The 18,338-nt window shown below is 46.6% G+C and overlaps 1 protein-coding gene across 1 annotated transcript; it reads left to right on the forward strand.

Annotated features, from left to right (window-relative positions):
- Positions 1-15,935: 15,935 nt before the first annotated feature.
- Positions 15,936-18,040, forward strand: LOC123123449 (amino acid transporter ANT1). Its single transcript, XM_044543956.1, has 2 exons — positions 15,936-16,400; positions 16,587-18,040. Exons 1-2 carry the CDS (start codon positions 16,203-16,205, stop codon positions 17,652-17,654), a joined length of 1,266 nt encoding a protein of 421 aa, XP_044399891.1. The 5' UTR covers positions 15,936-16,202; the 3' UTR covers positions 17,655-18,040.
- Positions 18,041-18,338: the final 298 nt, after the last annotated feature.

Below are 18,338 nucleotides of genomic sequence, written 5' to 3' on the forward strand. Positions count from 1 at the left end.
TCTACCGGTTGCCGCAAAAACCAAACCTAGCCAGACGGACGCCAATCGTTGTGTTGGAGCTTCCCCACCATCACCCTACGCTGATTCCGGCTAGATCTCACCATCCCGTGCCACCGCCGTGAGTCCACCGTCTTCCTCCGGCTTGGCCGCCCATTCTCGATGCTTTGGAAGCCCGCAACAAGCCGCACCGCCGTCACCGATTCAGGATCTCCGCCGCCGGTTGCAGTGATTTCGACCGTTCCTAGCCCCCCCCCCCACCCGCGCTGCCCGAAATGGCTGTCGTAGCACTAGTGCTCGTTGTGGAGGTCGATTAGTGGCTGGCGCAACCCCCACATGACCACCGTCGGGTCACGGTTACTTTGGAGCTCTCATCTGTCAGAAGGTGCTACGACGCCGGCTCCTGTCGCAGTCCCAAGCTCCCCAGCGGCACCAAGACCACACCGAGCACATTCCTAGCCGACCTGGCGACCGCCTCACCCACATCGGACTATGCTAGTCGAAATTCTCCCCCACAAGTGGTTCACGAAAAGCCACTAAGGTATTTTTTTTGTTACGATGTAGAAGTAGATTGTGATGGAAAGTAATATGTTATAGATGGGTCCCTTTGAATTCTCTTCGTTGGATGATTCCTCCTCTAAAGAGCAATATGAGTGGAACAAAGACAAGGACATTGCTTTGATCATGATGGTGCACATGGGGAAGAACAAGTGGCTGAAGCATTGCGGTTCCGTCGGCCGTGAGTTGATTCGTAGGAGGAAACAAGATGGTTGTATGTCATGTGTGTTGAACTCTGTGTATGCTGATGAGCAAGTGTTTTGAATTTGAGTTTCTGGATCGATGAACTATGCAATAATTAACTATTGAATTTGAGCTTATGGAGTATTTATGTTTTATTTGTTTTGGGTTAATTTGACATGAGTTTGATATTTTTTTGTTTTGGATTTATTGTGTTGCACATGCTTTAAAATGTGTAGCTAAAGAAGGCCAAAAATTTAGGGCGCCAGCTTTTTTGAGAGAAAACTTTCAATCTATTCATCAACTGTTATGGCACTACAAAGGACACTAAAAATCTCTACTCCTTAAAAAGCACAGTTGATGATGACGGTGTGTCTGCCATCAACCACTTTTGACCATTAGATCTGCATCAAACGCACATCAGACAACCTATGGCTATTTTGCAAAAAGGCCCCCACCACTCCGCTTCATAATTGCAAAAGAGCCCTTAGTCTATCTGTTCAGCACCGTCCACCCAATCTCGTCAACTACCCATGGGAACCGATCTGGGCGGTGGCCGCTGCACCTCCGCTTCCGGCGTCGTCAAATCCCCAAAGCCTCTCCTACCTCCACTTTGTTGCAGCAGCCCCTCCAGCCCACCATCTCCACCTCAGCAGAAAGGAAACTTGGCTACTTGCTTCGCCGTTCATGTTATTTTTGTAAAAAAACATATGTGCCTACGAATTGTTTTATCAACAGTATATATGATCTTTGGTAAAAATAAAATTCATGGCCGCTACATTGCTTATCTCCCTTAAATGTTTATTATTTTCCGTCGGTAGTATTACTATTTCATTCTGTTGATGTGGGCTTGGAATGTGCTCTTCAAGCGCATCCAAATATGGTTGGGGATTCGCTTGATTGATCCATAATAAAAAATTATATTTAGTAATCTGATGTAATAGTGCTCAGGTTTTTGCTAGGCAAGGAGGTTGTTGGCTTGCTGCATTAAAACTGACAGTTTGTGATATTACAAAGTAGATATATGATGTTGCTTGGGCAAGAGCTAGCTATAACAGCCAAACATGTATATAGTTCTTGTTGTCATATTCAGAAATCCTAATTTGGAGAAGATTTTGTTGCATCAACTTTTTGGTTTTGTGGTGCAAATATGTGATGGCTCTGCCCAGCTTTCTCAGGTATTGCAACGATTCAACATGTAATATTAGCTTATTCCGTTTGTTTTGTATTTGTTCAGGCATCAACTTTATATGTGTATCTTGCCGATTGAAACTGAAAACCTAACTCAGCACATGTCTTAAGCATATGCTTCAGTCTCATTTTTAGAAACTGTTTTAAGACCTACCAATTGTTAGTTCAATTTAACAATAAGCACCACTCTTATAACAAATGTATGCAATTCATGCAGCATAAATAAGAGCATCTCCAACAGTCGCCCAATGCGCGGCCGCTAAAAAAGCGTTTGCAGCGCGCCGATCGTCTGTTTTTGCGCGCCGAGGAGCGCTTGCTCCAGCGGCTGCTCAAAACTTTAGCGCGCGCGAGTAGCTCCAGCAAGCGCGCTAAAAAGCAGCGCGTGCGAGCAGTCGGCGCTTGTTATATGTTGCATTTTGGAGACGAGATGAGATATTTCAAACATCAAAACAAACACATGGCATAATTTAAATCACCCAAACAAGTTCATGACATAAAAGTTCATGCCCACAAGTTCAAATTCATGCCCACAACATCATCCAACCAAGTTCAAAATCCGAACCAAGTTGATGACACAATAGTTCACACCAACGAATGGCCCATCAACAATCAAGCCTCATCATCGTCTTCATCTTCCTCTTCCTCCGATTCATCATCCCCATCCGAAGACGATTCTTCCTCCTCCTCTTCATTGTCACGCGCCGCATCATCATGTGAAGCTCGGAAGGTGTTGGCAAGATCTTCAACGGCATCATGCGAAGGTGTGTGAGGCACACCGGAAGACATTTCGCCCATGCCGCCCAGAGGTGCTCCCATGCCTCCCATGAGAGACGCAAAACTCATGCCTCCCATGGTAGCTCCGAAGCCACCCATGCCTCCCATGGTCTCCATGTTGGGAAACGTAGTAATTTCAAAAAAAAAATCCTACGCATATGCAAGATCATGGTGATGCATAGCAACGAGAGGGGAGAGCGTTGTCCACGTACCCTCGTAGACCGACAGCGGAAGCGTTATCACAACGCGGTCGATGTAGTCGTACGTCTTCACGATCCGACCGATCAAGTACCGAACGCACGGCACCTCCGAAGTTCTACACACGTTCAGCTCGATGACGTCCCTCGAACTCCGATCCAGCCGAGTGTTGAGGGAGAGTTTCGTCAGCACGACGATGTGGTGACGATGATGATGTTCCACCGACGCAGGGCTTCGCCTAAGCTCCGCAACGGTATTATCGAGGTGTAATATGGTGGAGGGGGGCACCGCACACGGCTAAAATATCGTATATCAAGTGTGTTCATGGGGTGCCCCCTGCCCCCGTATATAAAGGAGCAAGGGAGGAGGAGGCCGACCCTAGGAGGGGGCGCACCAAGTGTGGAGTCCTACTAGGACTCCCTAGTCCTAGTAGGATTCCACCTCCCATATGGAATAGGAAAAGAGGAAGGGAAAAAGAGAAGGAAGGAAGGGGGCGCCCCCCTTCCCTAGTCCAATTCGGACCAGACCAAGGGGAGGGGTGCGGCCACCCTTGAGGCCCTTTTCCTTCTTTCCCGTATGGCCCAATAAGGCCCAATACGTATTCCCGTAACTTTCCGGTACTCTGAAAAATACCCGAATCACTCGGAACCTTTCCGAAGTCCGAATATAGTCGTCCAATATATCGATCTTTACGTCTCGACCATTTCGAGACTCCTCGTCATGTCCCCGATCTCATCCGGGACTCCGAACTCCTTCGGTACATCAACATACATAAACTCATAATAAAACTGTCATCGTAACTTTAAGCGTGCGGACCCTTTGGGTTCGAGAACTATGTAGACATGACCGAGACACCTCTCCGGTCAATAACCAATAGCGGGACCTGGATGCCCATATTGGCTCCCACATATTCTACGAAGATCTTTATCGGTCAGACCGCATAACAACATACGTTGTTCCCTTTGTCATCGGTATGTTACTTGCCCGAGATTCGATCGTCGGTATCTCGATACCTAGTTCAATCTCGTTACCGGCAAGTCTCTTTACTCGTTCCGTAATACATCATCCCGTAACTAACTCATTAGTCACAATGCTTGCAAGGCTTATAGTGATGTGCATTACCGAGTGGGCCCAGAGATACCTCTCCGACAATCGGAGTGACAAATCTTAATCTCGAAATACGCCAACCCAACAAGTACCTTTGGAGACACCTGTAGAGCACCTTTATAATCACCCATTTATGTTGTGACGTTTGGTAGCACACAAAGTGTTCCTCCGGTAAACGGGAGTTGCATAATCTCATAGTCATAGGAACATGTATAAGTCATGAAGAAAGCAATAGCAACATACTAAACGATCGGGTGCTAAGCTAACGGAATGGGTCAAGTCAATCACGTCATTCTCCTAATGAGGTGATCCCGTTAATCAAATGACAACTCATGTCTATGGCTAGGAAACATAACCATCTTTGATTAACGAGCTAGTCAAGTAGAGGCATACTAGTGACACTCTGTTTGTCTATGTATTCACACATGTATTATGTTTCCGGTTAATACAATTCTAGCATGAATAATAAACATTTATCATGATATAAGGAAATAAATAATACTTTATTATTGCCTCTAGGGCATATTTCCTTCGGTCTCCCACTTGCACTAGAGTCAATAATCTAGTTCACATCGCCATGTGATTTAACATCAAAAATTCACATCACCATGTGATTAACACCCATAGTTCACATCTCTATGTGACCAACACTCAAAGGGTTTACTAGAGTCAATAATCTAGTTCACATCGCTATGTGATTAACACCCAAAGAGTACTAAGGTGTGATCATGTTTGATTGTGAGATAATTTTAGTCAACGGGTCTGTCACATTCAGATCCGTAAGTATTTTGTAAATTTCTATGTCTACAATGCTCCGCACGGAGCTACTCTAGCTAATTGCTCCCACTTTCAATATGTATCTAGACCGAGACTTAGAGTCATCTAGATTAGTGTCAAAACTTGCATCGACGTAACCCTTTACGACGAACCTTTTGTCACTTCCATAATCGAGAAACATATCCTTATTCCACTAAGGATAATTTTGACCGCTGTCCAGTGATCTACTCCTAGATCACTATTGTACTCCCTTGCCAAAATCAGTGTAGGGTATACAATAGATCTGGTACACAGCATGGCATACTTTATAGAACCTATGGCCAAGGCATAGGGAATGACTTTCATTCTCTTTCTATCTTCTGCCGTGGTCGGGCTTTGAGTCTTACTCAATTTCACACCTTGTAACACAGGCAAGAAACTCTTTCTTTGACTGTTCTATTTTGAACTACTTCAAAATCTTGTTAAGGTATGTACTCATTGAAAAAAACTTATCAAGCGTCTTGATCTATCTCTATAGATCTTGATGCTCAATATGTAAGCAGCTTCACCGAGGTCTTTCTTTGAAAAACTCCTTTCAAACACTCCTTTATGCTTTGCAGAATAATTCTACATTATTTCCGATCAACAATATGTCATTCACATATACTTATCAGAAATGTTGTAGTGCTCCCACTCACTTTCTTGTAAATACAGGCTTCACCGCAAGTCTGTATAAAACTATATCCTTTGATCAACTTATCAAAGCGTATATTCCAACTCCGAGATGCTTGCACCAGTCCATAGATGGATCGCTGGAGCTTGCATATTTTGTTAGCACTTTAGGATTGACAAAACCTTCTGGTTGCATCATATACAACTCTTCTTTAATAAATCCATTAAGGAATGCAGTTTTGTTTATCCATTTGCCATATTTCATAAAATGCGGCAATTGCTAACATGATTCAGACAGACTTAAGCATAGATACGAGTGAGAAACTCTCATCGTAGTCAACACCTTGAACTTGTCGAAAACCTTTTTGCGACAATTCTAGCTTTGTAGATAGTAACACTACTATCAGCGTCCGTCTTCCTCTTGACGATCCATTTATTCTCAATTGCTTGCCGATCATCGGGCAAGTCAACCAAAGTCCATACTTTGTTCTCATACATGGATCCCATCTCGGATTTCATGGCCTCAAGCCATTTTGCGGAATCTGGGCTCACCATTGCTTCTTCATAGTTCGTAGGTTCGTCATGGTCTAGTAACATAACCTCCAGAACAGGATTACCGTACCACTCTGGTGCGAATCTTACTCTGGTTTACCTACGAGGTTTGGTAGTAACTTGATCTGAAGTTACATGATCATCATCATTAACTTCCTCACTAATTGGTGTAGAAGTCACAGGAACAGATTTCTGTGATCCAATAAGGGAGCAGGTATAGTTACCTCATCAAGTTCTACTTTCCTCCCACTCACATCTTTCGAGAGAAACTCCTTCTCTAGAAAGGATCCATTCTTAGCAACGAATGTCTTGCCTTCGGATCTGTGATAGAAGGTGTACCCAAATGTCTCCTTTGGGTATCCTATGAAGACACATTTCTCCGATTTGGGTTTGAGCTTATCAGGATGAAACCTTTTCACATAAGCATCGCAACCCCAAACTTTAAGAAACGACAACTTTGGTTTCTTGCCAAACCACAGTTCATAAGGCGTCGTCTCAACGGATTTCGATGGTGCCCTCTTTTTTTTTATGTGAATGCAGCTGTCTCTAATGCATAACCCCAAAACTATAGTGGTAAATCGGTAAGAAACATTATAGATTGCACTATATCCAATAAAGTACGGTTATGACGTTCGGACACACCATTATGCTGTGGTGTTCCAGGTGGCGTGAGCAGTGAAACTATTTCACATTGTTTTAACTGAAGGCCAAACTCGTAACTCAAATATTCTTCTCTACGATCAGATCGTAGAAACTTTTATTTTCTTGTTACGATGATTTTCCACTTCACTCTGAAATTCTATGAACTTTTCAAATGTTTCAGACTTCTGTTTCATTAAGTAGATATACCCATATCTGCTCAAATCATATGTGAAGGTCAGAAAATAATGATACCTGCTACGAGCCTCAATATTCATTGGACCACATACATCAGTATGTATGATTTCCAACAAATCTGTTGCTTGCTCCATTGTTCCGGAGAACGGCGTTTTAGTCATCTTGCCCAAGAGGCATGGTTCGCAAGCATCAAGTGATTCATAATCAAGTGATTCCAAAATCCCATTAGCATGGAGTTTCTTCATGCGCTTTACACCAATATGACCTAAACGGCAGTGCCACAAATAAGTTGCACTATCATTATTAACTTTGCATCTTTTGGCTTCAATATTATGATTATGTGTATCACTACGATCGAGATCCAACAAACCATTTTCGTTGGTGTGTATGACCATAGAAGGTTTTTATTCATGTAAACAGAACAACAATTGTTCTCTAACTTAAATGAATAACCGTATTGCAATAAACATGATCAAATCATATTCATGCTCAACGCAAACACCAAATAACACTTATTTAGTTTCAACACTAATCCCGAAAGTACAGGGAGTGTGCGATGATGATCATATCAATCTTGGAACTACTTCCAACACACATCGTCACCTCGCCCTTTTACTAGTCTCTGTTTATTCTGCAACTCCCATTTCGAGTTACTACTCTTAACAACTGAACCAGTATCAAATACCGAGGGGTTGCTATAAACACTAGTAAAGTACACATCAATAACATGTATATCCAATATACCTTTGTTCACTTTGCCATCCTTCTTATCCACCAAATAGTTGGGGTAGTTCCGCTTCAGTGACCAGTCCCTTTGCAGTAGAAGCACTTAGTCTCAGGCTTAGGACCAGACTTAGGCTTCTTCACTTGAGCAGCAACTTGCTTGCCGTTCTTCTTGAAGTTCCCCTTCTATCCCTTTGCCCTTTTCTTGAAACTAGTGGTCTTGTTAATCATCAACACTTGATGCTCTTTCTTGATTTCTACCTTCGTCGATTTCAGCATCGCGAAGAGCTCGGGAATTACTTTCGTCATCCCTTACATACTATAGTTCATCACGAAGTTCTACTAACTTGGTGATGGTGACTAGAGAATTATGTCAATCACTATTTTATCTGGAAGATTAACTCCCACTTGATTCAAGCGATTGTAGTACCCAGACAATCTGAGCACATGCTAACTAGTTGAGCGATTCTCCTCCATCTTTTAACTATAGAACTTGTTGGAGACTTCATATCTCTCAACTCGGGTATTTGCTTGAAATATTAACTTCAACTCCTGGAACATCTCATATGGTCCATGACGTTCAAAACGTCTTTGAAGTCCCGATTCTAAGCCGTTAAGCATGGTGCACTAAACTATCAAGTAGTCATCATATTGAGCTAGCCAAACGTTCATAATGTCTGCATCTGCTCCTGCAATAGGTCTGTCACCTAGCGGTGCATCAAGGACATAACTTTTCTGTGCAGCAATGAGGATAATCCTCAGATCACGGATCCAATCCGCATCTTTGCTAGTAACATCTTTCAACATAATTTTTCTCTAGGAACATATTAAAAATAAACACAGGGAAGCAACAACGCGAGCTATTGATCTACAACATAATTTGCAAAATACTATCAGGACTAAGTTCATGATAAATTCAAGTTCAATTAATCATATTACTTAAGAACTCCCACTTAGATAGATATCCCTCTCATCATCTAAGTGATTACGTGATCCAAAGCAACTAAACCATGTCCGATTAACATGTGAGATGGAGTAGTTTCAATGGTGAACATCACTATGTTGATCATATCTACTATATGATTCACGCTCGACCTTTCGGTCTCTGTGTTCCGAGGCCATATCTGTATATATGCTAGGCTCGTCAAGTTTAACCTGAGTATTCCGCGTGTGCAACTGTTTTGCACCCGTTGTATTTGAACGTAGAGCCTATCACACCCGATTAACACGTGGTGTCTCAGCACGAAGAACTTTTGCAACGGTGCATACTCAGGGAGAACACTTTTATCTTGAAATTTTAGTGAGAGATCATCTTATAATGCTACCGTCAATCAAAGCAAGGTAAGATGCATAAAGGATTAACATCATATGCAATCAATATAAGTGATATGATATGGCCATCATCATCTTGTGCTTGTGATCTCCATCTCCGAAGCACCGTGCTCGTGATCTCCATCTCCGAAGCACCGTCATGATCACCATCGTCACCGGCGCGACACTTTGATCTCCATCGTAGTATTGTTGTCGTCTCGCCAACTTATTGCTTTTACGACTATCGCTACTGCTTAGTGATAAAGTAAAACTATTACATGGCGATTGCATCTCATACAATAAAGCGACAACCATATGGCTCCTGCCAGTTGCCGATAACTCGGTTACAAAACATGATCATCTCATACAACAAATTATATCACGTCATATCTTGACCATATCACATCACAACATGCCCTGCAAAAACAAGTTAGACGTCCTCTACTTTGTTGTTGCATGTTTTACGTGGCTGCTACGGGCTTAGCAAGAACCGTTCTTACCTACGCATCAAAACCACAACGATAGTTTGTCAAGTTGGTGCTGTTTTAACCTTCGCAAGGACCGGGCGTAGCCACACTCGGTTCAACTAAAGTGAGAGAGACAGACACCCGCCGGTCACCTTTAAGCAACGATTGCTCGCAACGGTGAAACCAGTCTCGCGTAAGCGTACGCGTAATGTCGGTCCGGGCCGCTTCATCTCACAATACCGCTGAACCAAAGTATGACATGCTGGTAAGCAGTATGACTTATATCGCCCAAAACTCACTTGTGTTCTACTCGTGCATAGCATCAACACATAAAACCAGGCTCGGATGCCACTGTTGGGGAACGTAGTAATTTCAAAAAAAAAAATCCTACGCACACGCAAGATCATGGTGATGCATAGCAACGAGAGGGGAGAGTGTTGTCCACGTACCCTCGTAGACCGACAGCGGAAGCGTTATCACAACGCGGTTGATGTAGTCGTACGTCTTCACGATCCGACCGATCAAGTACCGAACGCACGGCACCTTCGAAGTTCTACACACGTTCAGCTCGATGACGTCCCTCGAACTCCGATCCAGCCGAGTGTTGAGGGAGAGTTTCGTCAGTACGACAACGTGGTGACGATGATGATGTTCCACCGACGCAGGGCTTCGCCTAAGCTCCGCAACGGTATTATCGAGGTGTAATATGGTGGAGGGGGGCACCGCACACGGCTAAAATATCGTATATCAAGTGTGTTCATGGGGTGCCCCCTGCCCCCGTATATAAAGGAGCAAGGGAGGAGGAGGCCGGCCCTAGGAGGGGGCGCACCAAGTGTGGAGTCCTACTAGGACTCCCTAGTCCTAGTAGGATTCCACCTCCCATATGGAATAGGAAAAGAGGAAGGGAAAAAGAGAAGAAAGGAAGGGGGCGCCCCCCTTCCCTAGTCCAATTCGGACCAGACCAAGGGGAGGGGTGCGGCCACCCTTGAGGCCCTTTTCCTTCTTTCCCGTATGGCCCAATAAGGCCCAATACGTATTCCCGTAACTTTCCGGTACTCCGAAAAATACCCGAATCACTCGGAACCTTTCTGAAGTCCGAATATAGTCGTCCAATATATCTATCTTTACGTCTCGACCATTTCGAGACTCCTCGTCATGTCCCCGATCTCATCCGGGACTCCGAACTCCTTCGGTACATCAACATACATAAACTCATAATAAAACTGTCATCGTAACTTTAAGCGTGCGGACCCTTTGGGTTCAAGAACTATGTAGACATGACCGAGACACCTCTCCGGTCAATAACCAATAGCGGGACCTGGATGCCCATATTGGCTCCCACATATTCTACGAAGATCTTTATCGGTCAGACCGCATAACAACATACGTTGTTCCCTTTGTCATCGGTATGTTACTTGCCCGAGATTCGATCGTCGGTATCTCGATACCTAGTTCAATCTCGTTACCGGCAAGTCTCTTTACTCGTTCCGTAATACATCATCCCATAACTAACTCATTAGTCACAATGCTTGCAAGGCTTATAGTGATGTGCATTACCGAGTGGGTCCAGAGATACCTCTCCGACAATCGGAGTGACAAATCCTAATCTCGAAATATGCCAACCCAACAAGTACCTTTGGAGACACCTGTAGAGCACCTTTATAATCACCCATTTACATTGTGACGTTTGGTAGCACACAAAGTGTTCCTCCGGTAAACGGGAGTTGCATAATCTCATAGTCATAGGAACATGTATAAGTCATGAAGAAAGCAATAGCAACATACTAAACGATCGGGTGCTAAGCTAACGGAATGGGTCAAGTCAATCACGTCATTCTCCTAATGAGGTGATCCCGTTAATCAAATGACAACTCATGTCTATGGCTAGGAAGCATAACCATCTTTGATTAACGAGCTAGTCAAGTAGAGGCATACTAGTGACACTCTATTTGTCTATGTATTCACACATGTATTATGTTTCCGGTTAATACAATTCTAGCATGAATAATAAACATTTATCATGATATAAGGAAATAAATAGTACTTTATTATTGCCTCTAGGGCATATTTCCTTCACTCCATGGTAGCTCCAAAGCCACCCATGGTACCCATGCCGCCCATGGTAGCTCTGAAGCCATCGATGCTTCCCATGCCGCCAATGCCACCGCCTCCCATGCCGCCAATGCCACCTCCACCCATGCCGCCAATGCCACCGCCTCCCATGCTGCCCATGCCACCGCCACCCATGCCGCCCATGCCATCGCGAACCATGGATCTTTTTTGGATCAAGACTTCTTCACAGGCAAGATTAACGTACTCCTTTTACGCCTCATTGAGGGTAGATGTGTCCATGAAGAACAAGTACATCTCCCATTCCAACAACCTAGCTCGCTCCTCCATGGCCACCTTCTTCTCCTCCAATGCCACCTTCCTCTCCTTGGCCGCCACCCTCGTCTCCTCGGCCGCCAACCTCCTCTCCTCGGCCGCGGCATCTTGGTTCCTTGCCATCTTCCTCACCTTGTTCGCTTCCTTTCTTGCCTTCACAATAGCTTCCATAGCATTTTTGAGCTCCTCATCTCCTTTCCTCTTCTTCTTTTCTTTTGCGTCTTTCTTGCATCCATCCGGTCTTTTTGGCTTGGAGTATGAAGCCGAGTTTGGTGTAGGGCTTCTCTTGCCGTCATCACTTGATGCCTCCTCCTCATCATCATCCAAATCAATAGTTCGCTTGCGTTTGTTGCTCCCATCAACATCATCGATATCATCACGCTTCTTCCATTTCTCATCATCCTTCAATGCTTCGTAGCAATGAGGCAAGGTAAATGGTCTCCCTTTCTTGACCTTCTTCTCCTCTCCTTTGAACAAGTTTTGTGCAATATTGAGCTACATAAAAAAACAAGTTAGCACTACAAACACCAAGAAGAAGCATGATTAACATGGAAGAAATGGCACTTACCCTATCTATATCATTAGTGCCACTTGGGTTCAACTTGTCAATCGCCTTAAGTGCGGCCGCCCACCTTTGACAATCTCAGTTGATTGTCGACCACCGGGAGCGAAGAGATCTGTCCGAGCGGTCAATTCCACTTTTGTTGTGTACATCAAAGTGCTCCGTCATCCGGTTCCAATATGCATCTCTACTTTGATCACCTCCAACGGAGGGATCCCTCGACACTTGCAACCTAGTATTGCATAGCAAGATGTCTTCATCATTGGTGTAGTTGCCTCCTCTTCCTTTCGGTGCGTCGACGATGCCCTCACCATCCTCGTCCACCTCAAACTCATGATCATCGAAATGCATGTCATTGGTTTGAGACCAATGAGAATTGTTGGAGCCAACACCCGTAGTTGAAATATATGCCTCATCGTTGAAACTACAAAGTATATACAACGAAGCAAATAAGCTATCCATATGTATGCATTCAAAAAACAACAACAACAACAAAAAGTTGGCGAAATTTTATGCTTTGGGGCATTTCATCGAACACCTTGTGCACGTCGGCCGCCGGCTCAACAAGTGAGCTCGCCGGCGCTTCGGTAGCCCGCCGCGTCCGACGCTCGCCCTGCAAGCTTCTTCCTCGACGGCTTAGAGGAGCCGTCCGCCGCCTTGTTCTTCTTCGTGGATACCTTGCCCTTCTTCGCCCGCGCCGCATTTGAGAGCTTCGAGAGGGGGTCACGTGGCTTCACGGCGGGAGCAGACGCGACGCCACCCGCCGCCGAGGTCATCCGTGGCAGCATGAAAAAGCCGCGCGCGATACCGGTGCTTGGAGGAGCACCGGCGGAGGCGAAGCCAAAGCTCCCCGTGTTAGGGTTTGCGACGGCGGAGGGGTCGCGGGTCTAGGAAGGGGTGAGGGGGGTGCCGGCACGGCCGTCCATCGGGTCAATTCGCCGGCGGCGGCGCAGGCGGGGCGAAAGTGGCGCGGCGGAGGGAGTGCGGCGGAGAGAGTGCGGCGCGAGCGCTCGAGTTTGCGGCGCGCGGAAGCGGGCGCACCAAATAAACGGCACGCGATGGCGATTCGGACCGCGCGCTGAACTCTTTATGCCGCGCGCACGGTTATTGCGCGTCCGCTGGAGCTCGGATAGCGATTGCGCGCGCGCTAAAAACCACAAATTTGCAGCGCGGCGCTTATATAGCGCGGCTGTTGGAGATGCTCTAACTTGATGTTAGATTTTTTAAGAAGTGTTGTTGGCGAAATGTTGACTTTGGTTTTACCTCTTTCCTGACAAGTAATTTTTGTGTTATGTTCGATGATCTCTAGAGAAGGTGGGGATGGAGCAGAGGTAGAAGCAGGCATGTTGCCGAACAACAGTAGCGATGTACAGCAAGGATATGCTTGAAGATCGTGTGGGGTTATGCTTGAAGGTGTGCTTTTCAACGGCTTTGTGTTCAAAAGATAGTGTTGTTCAGTACGATATTATGGATAAGGAGACACGACGACTACAACAGAAGAAAAGATAATCAATATATGTATCTATGAATGTAAAGATGTTATGTTTAACACATTTGAATTAGATTAATTATTTGACCAGTATTTTTGGTTATTCCGTAGCAATGCACGGGCATTCGACTAGTATTTTTTTTACATCCAGGTCAATTGACCACCTAGCGACGACTACAAGCACTGGAGCGAGCCGGAGGCGCCGCCGTCACTGCCCCTCCTTCATCGGAGTCGGCCAAAACTCGTTGTAGTAAACAGTCGGGAAGTCGTCGTGCTAAGGCCCCAAAAGACCGGCGCACCAGAATAGTAACCGCCGCCGATGAAGAGAAGCATATATCAGAAGAATTCTACCTATAAACAAATGAACGTAGACGCACCAAGACTGGATCCATGAAGATCCAGGGAAGACCAACACCAACCGAATCTCACGAGATCTGCCGGAGGCATACCTCCATATGCCTTTCGACGACGCTGTACGCACCGCCGCAACGGGGACTAGGCATGGAGGATCTTATTCCAACTAAGGGAACCGTCGTCGTCTCGCCTCCCTCAGTAGGACAAACTCTAATCAACCCTACAAAGGACCTAAAAACGGAGCGGGAGCCCTCCCACCGGCGAGGGCCGAGGTCCACCGTGCCTCCGTGGCCCTAATGCCACAGAAGACCAACCGGGTCAGCGGGATGCCGCTGGCGGAGGCGAGAAGACCCTCGCCCTAGGAGGAGTTTCTCGTGAGGAGAGCCAGATGCATCCGTGGACATATAGCTGTCCAAATTTAGGGTGCCAGCTTACATCATTTGTTACGGCAGAATATTTTCTAGTGCCGAAAATCCATCTCTCTCCTGGCCTAAAATCATTTCGGTACAATTTTTATAGCATATGTTGAAGATACTCTAAGACTAGTTTAATAAACCTCTAAGCCAAGTCGGATTTGAATATACACCAGATTCATATTGCGTCTCAAAGTCAAGTTGTGGTTAGAGGGATCAACAACCAAGATTAACAATTCGAGGACCTACAACGTCATCACTAAAGATCAAACATTGGGGACACATGTCCACATAGGTTCAATTTTACCATGAATTGTACGAGTTCAATGAAGAAGCTAATAGAGCATCATTGATGACGTAGGGATGCAAGCGGAGCCAGATAGTGAACAATATCATAGAACTAATATAATGTTAGTTTTACATAAATGACAAGAAAAATTTAAGCTAATTGATCAGTTTTGCAGGACGAAGCGGGCTGCCCCTTGCACCCCCTTGGATGCCAGTAGACATCATGTACTATATGGGACACCAAGCTTTACCCTTTACTTTTGATTATTGACTAATAAAACTTCCCTATTTGAGCTCAAAAGAAAAAAACTCCACGCCACACTGGCGTAGTAGGTAAGTGTAAAAGTACCCCCAAAAGACCTTTACTGATGGACGCGGTGTTTCTGCACCCATGTCTAGATGTTTTTTGGTGTGAAAAATAAAATCGTTTAAAATAGAAAAAAGTCAAAACATTCTGATTGTTTTTGTGGTCCAAAATGGTTGAATGTGTGATGCCCGTGCCAAGTTTCGTGGAGTTTGAAAATTCGAGGAGCTCGTGGCAAGAAACATAAAATTCAGGCATGTGAGAAAGTTTAAAAGAAAACCATTCGTGGTAAGAAAGATAAAATTCTGGCGAGGGAGAGGCGGTGACGGCGGCGCACCTTCAGCTCGCTTCAGTGATGACAGTCGTCGCTAGGTGGTCTACGGATCTGGATGTAATTTTTATTATTTCTGATGTTCTTAGTACTGTCATGATTGTAAATAAATAGATTGGAAGTATTTCTGTTAAAAAAATGTTCGGTTGTTCGCGTACACTCCTCAACTACCCCAGTTACAAATAGCACTAAAATTCTAAACTACTCCCTCCGTCCCATATTGTAAGACGCTTTTTGACATTGTAGTGTTACAAAACATCTTATATTATGGGACGGAGGGAGTACATTCCTCTCAATAATAAAAATTATAAAATAAATTCAGATAACAAAGGGAAGTGTGCCGTGCGTGATCCCTAGCCTATTATTTTTGTAGAGAAAATTCTCTGGCCTATGAATAATCCATTTTCCACCGGAAAAATCGTTGACGATCTGATACGATATGATCCTCCCACCCAACCAGACCAATCCAAACCAGAAACACTTGGAAATCCTGAGCCGCGTGCGCCATTTTTCTATCATTTTGCCTAGGCAGCCCGACAGAGTCCCGCGCCAATCCCCCCACACGCGCCAGTCGCCGCCACCTCCCACCTACCGTCCCGTCATCATCATCCATCCTCATCCTCCTCCAAGAACCCGGCAGAATCATCGCGAGAGCACCATGTCCAATCACGACTCCGCGTGGCCCTCATTTTGATTGATCTTAAGCTGCAGCTCGGGGATTGGCTCGCTGTTAGCCTGTCGGACCACCCCTCCATGGCGCCCGAAGTGAAGGTGCCGCTGCTGGAGGGGAGGGGCGCGACGCCCGCGCAGACGTTGGGGAACATCGTCGTGTCCATCGTCGGCACCGGCGTGCTCGGCCTGCCCTACGCCTTCCGCACCGCGGGCTGGCTCGCCGGCGCCCTCGGGGTCGCTGGCGCCGGCGCCGCCACCTTCTACTGCATGCTCTTCCTGGTCAGTACACACTTATCCATTTCCCCTGTTTGACTTTGAGTAGCACTACCTGGATTTCTTAGGATTCAATCAGCTTCAATCGATCTATACTGTGGCTAAATATTCAGCTTAAGTTGTTCAATCGATTGGTGTGATGAAGTTTAGTCACACATTCGCAGTTGACTTTAGTTGCTGTTTGGTCTGAAGCTGGATTGCAGGGACAAGCTGCGGGAGCAAGAAACAGAGGAGGACGGGCTCGGAGATGAGCAGAGCCGCCATGGCGATGGCGGCAACTACACATACGGGGACCTGGGCGAGCGATGCTTTGGCCCCGTCGGCAGGCACTTCACGGAGGCCATCATCGTCCTATGCCAGACCGGCGGCACCGTGGCGTACCTCGTCTTCATCGGCCAGAACATCAGCTCCGTGCTCCCCGCGCTCTCGCCGGCCATCGTCGTCCTGGCGCTCCTGCTGCCGGTCGAGGTCGCGCTCTCCTTCGTCCGCTCCCTCTCCGCGCTCGCGCCCTTCAGCATACTCGCCGACGCCTGCACTGTGCTGGCCGTCGCCGCCGTGGTCAAGGAGGACGTCCAGCTCCTGGTCGAGCGCGGGCAGCCATTCGCCGACCGGAGCGCGTTCGCCGGGCTCTGGGGCGTCCCGTTCGCGTGCGGCGTTGCCGTGTTCTGCTTCGAGGGGTTCTGCCTCACGCTCGCGCTGGAGGCGTCCATGTCGAACAGAGCCAAGTTCCGGCCGGTGCTCCTCCAGGCCATCGCCGGAGTCACGGTCGTGTACGTCGGCTTCGGCGTCTGCGGCTACCTCGCCTACGGCGACGCCACCCGGGACATCGTCACCCTCAACCTCCCGAGCAACTGGTCCACCGCCGCCGTCAAGGTGGTGCTGTGCGTCGCGCTGGCGCTCACGTTCGCGGTGATGATGCACCCGATCCACGAGATCGTGGAGTCGCGGCTGCTGGCGCCGGGCGGGTGGGTGCGGAGGCGCGGCGGCTTCGTGGAGCGTGCGGCGCTGCACCTGAGCCGCGTCGCGGTGGTGGCGACGCTGGCCGCGATAGCGTGCTTCGTGCCGGCGTTCGGGGAGTTCGCGGCGTTCGTGGGGAGCACGGTGTGCGCGCTGCTCTCCTTTGTGCTGCCGGCGCTCTTCCACCTCCGCGTCGTGGGGCCGACGGCGAGCACGTGGGCGCGCGCGGTGGACTACTTTTTCTTGCTCTCCGGCCTGGTGTTTGCCGGTCATGGGATGTACACGGTCTTGTCACCCCAGTGACAGTTGAAAATGTTCATAGTTTAGTACAGCGCGCGCGCACACACAAAAGAGAGCAATCACCATCGAAATTACAGTCAACAAAGACCTGCAAAAACCAGAGATCGGAGGTTAGCGCATCTCCGACGCCGACCTTGAAAACGGACACAGTATCCGACGCCGACCTCCAAAACGGACACAGTATCCATCGCCGTCTGACTGGGAGCCGGCCATCAAATTCTGTCTCCAAACGTCCGTCTCTGTTTTATTTCTTAGGTCCACAACAAAATAATAGCACACAAAATCTTTGATTAATGAAAATATCAAATGTGGCACTAGTTCAAATGCAGATATTACAATCTAACTAAGTTTTGAAATAAAAAATAGTTCAAACTTGAATTCAACTCGCATATATGTTATAGTTGTCCCTTTTAAACGCTAATAGATGCTCAATCGGATCTTTCTTAACCTACTCATGAGTTGTTTGATGTTGAATTTGTTGATGCATTTGGACAAACTCATCAAATGTGACCGGATTCTGATTTGGAAGTCAGCTAGGGCCACCAATGTTCTTAAATTCCAGACCTCTAACATCATCTTCACCCTCATCCTCCACGATCATATTGTACATGATCACACAATATGTCATCATCTCCCACATGGTCTTTGGATCCCATTCTTTTGCATGTCCTCGAACAACTGCAAAGC

This window comes from Triticum aestivum, chromosome 5D, assembly GCF_018294505.1.
Source record: "Triticum aestivum cultivar Chinese Spring chromosome 5D, IWGSC CS RefSeq v2.1, whole genome shotgun sequence".
Classification (NCBI taxonomy): Eukaryota; Viridiplantae; Streptophyta; class Magnoliopsida; order Poales; family Poaceae; genus Triticum; species Triticum aestivum.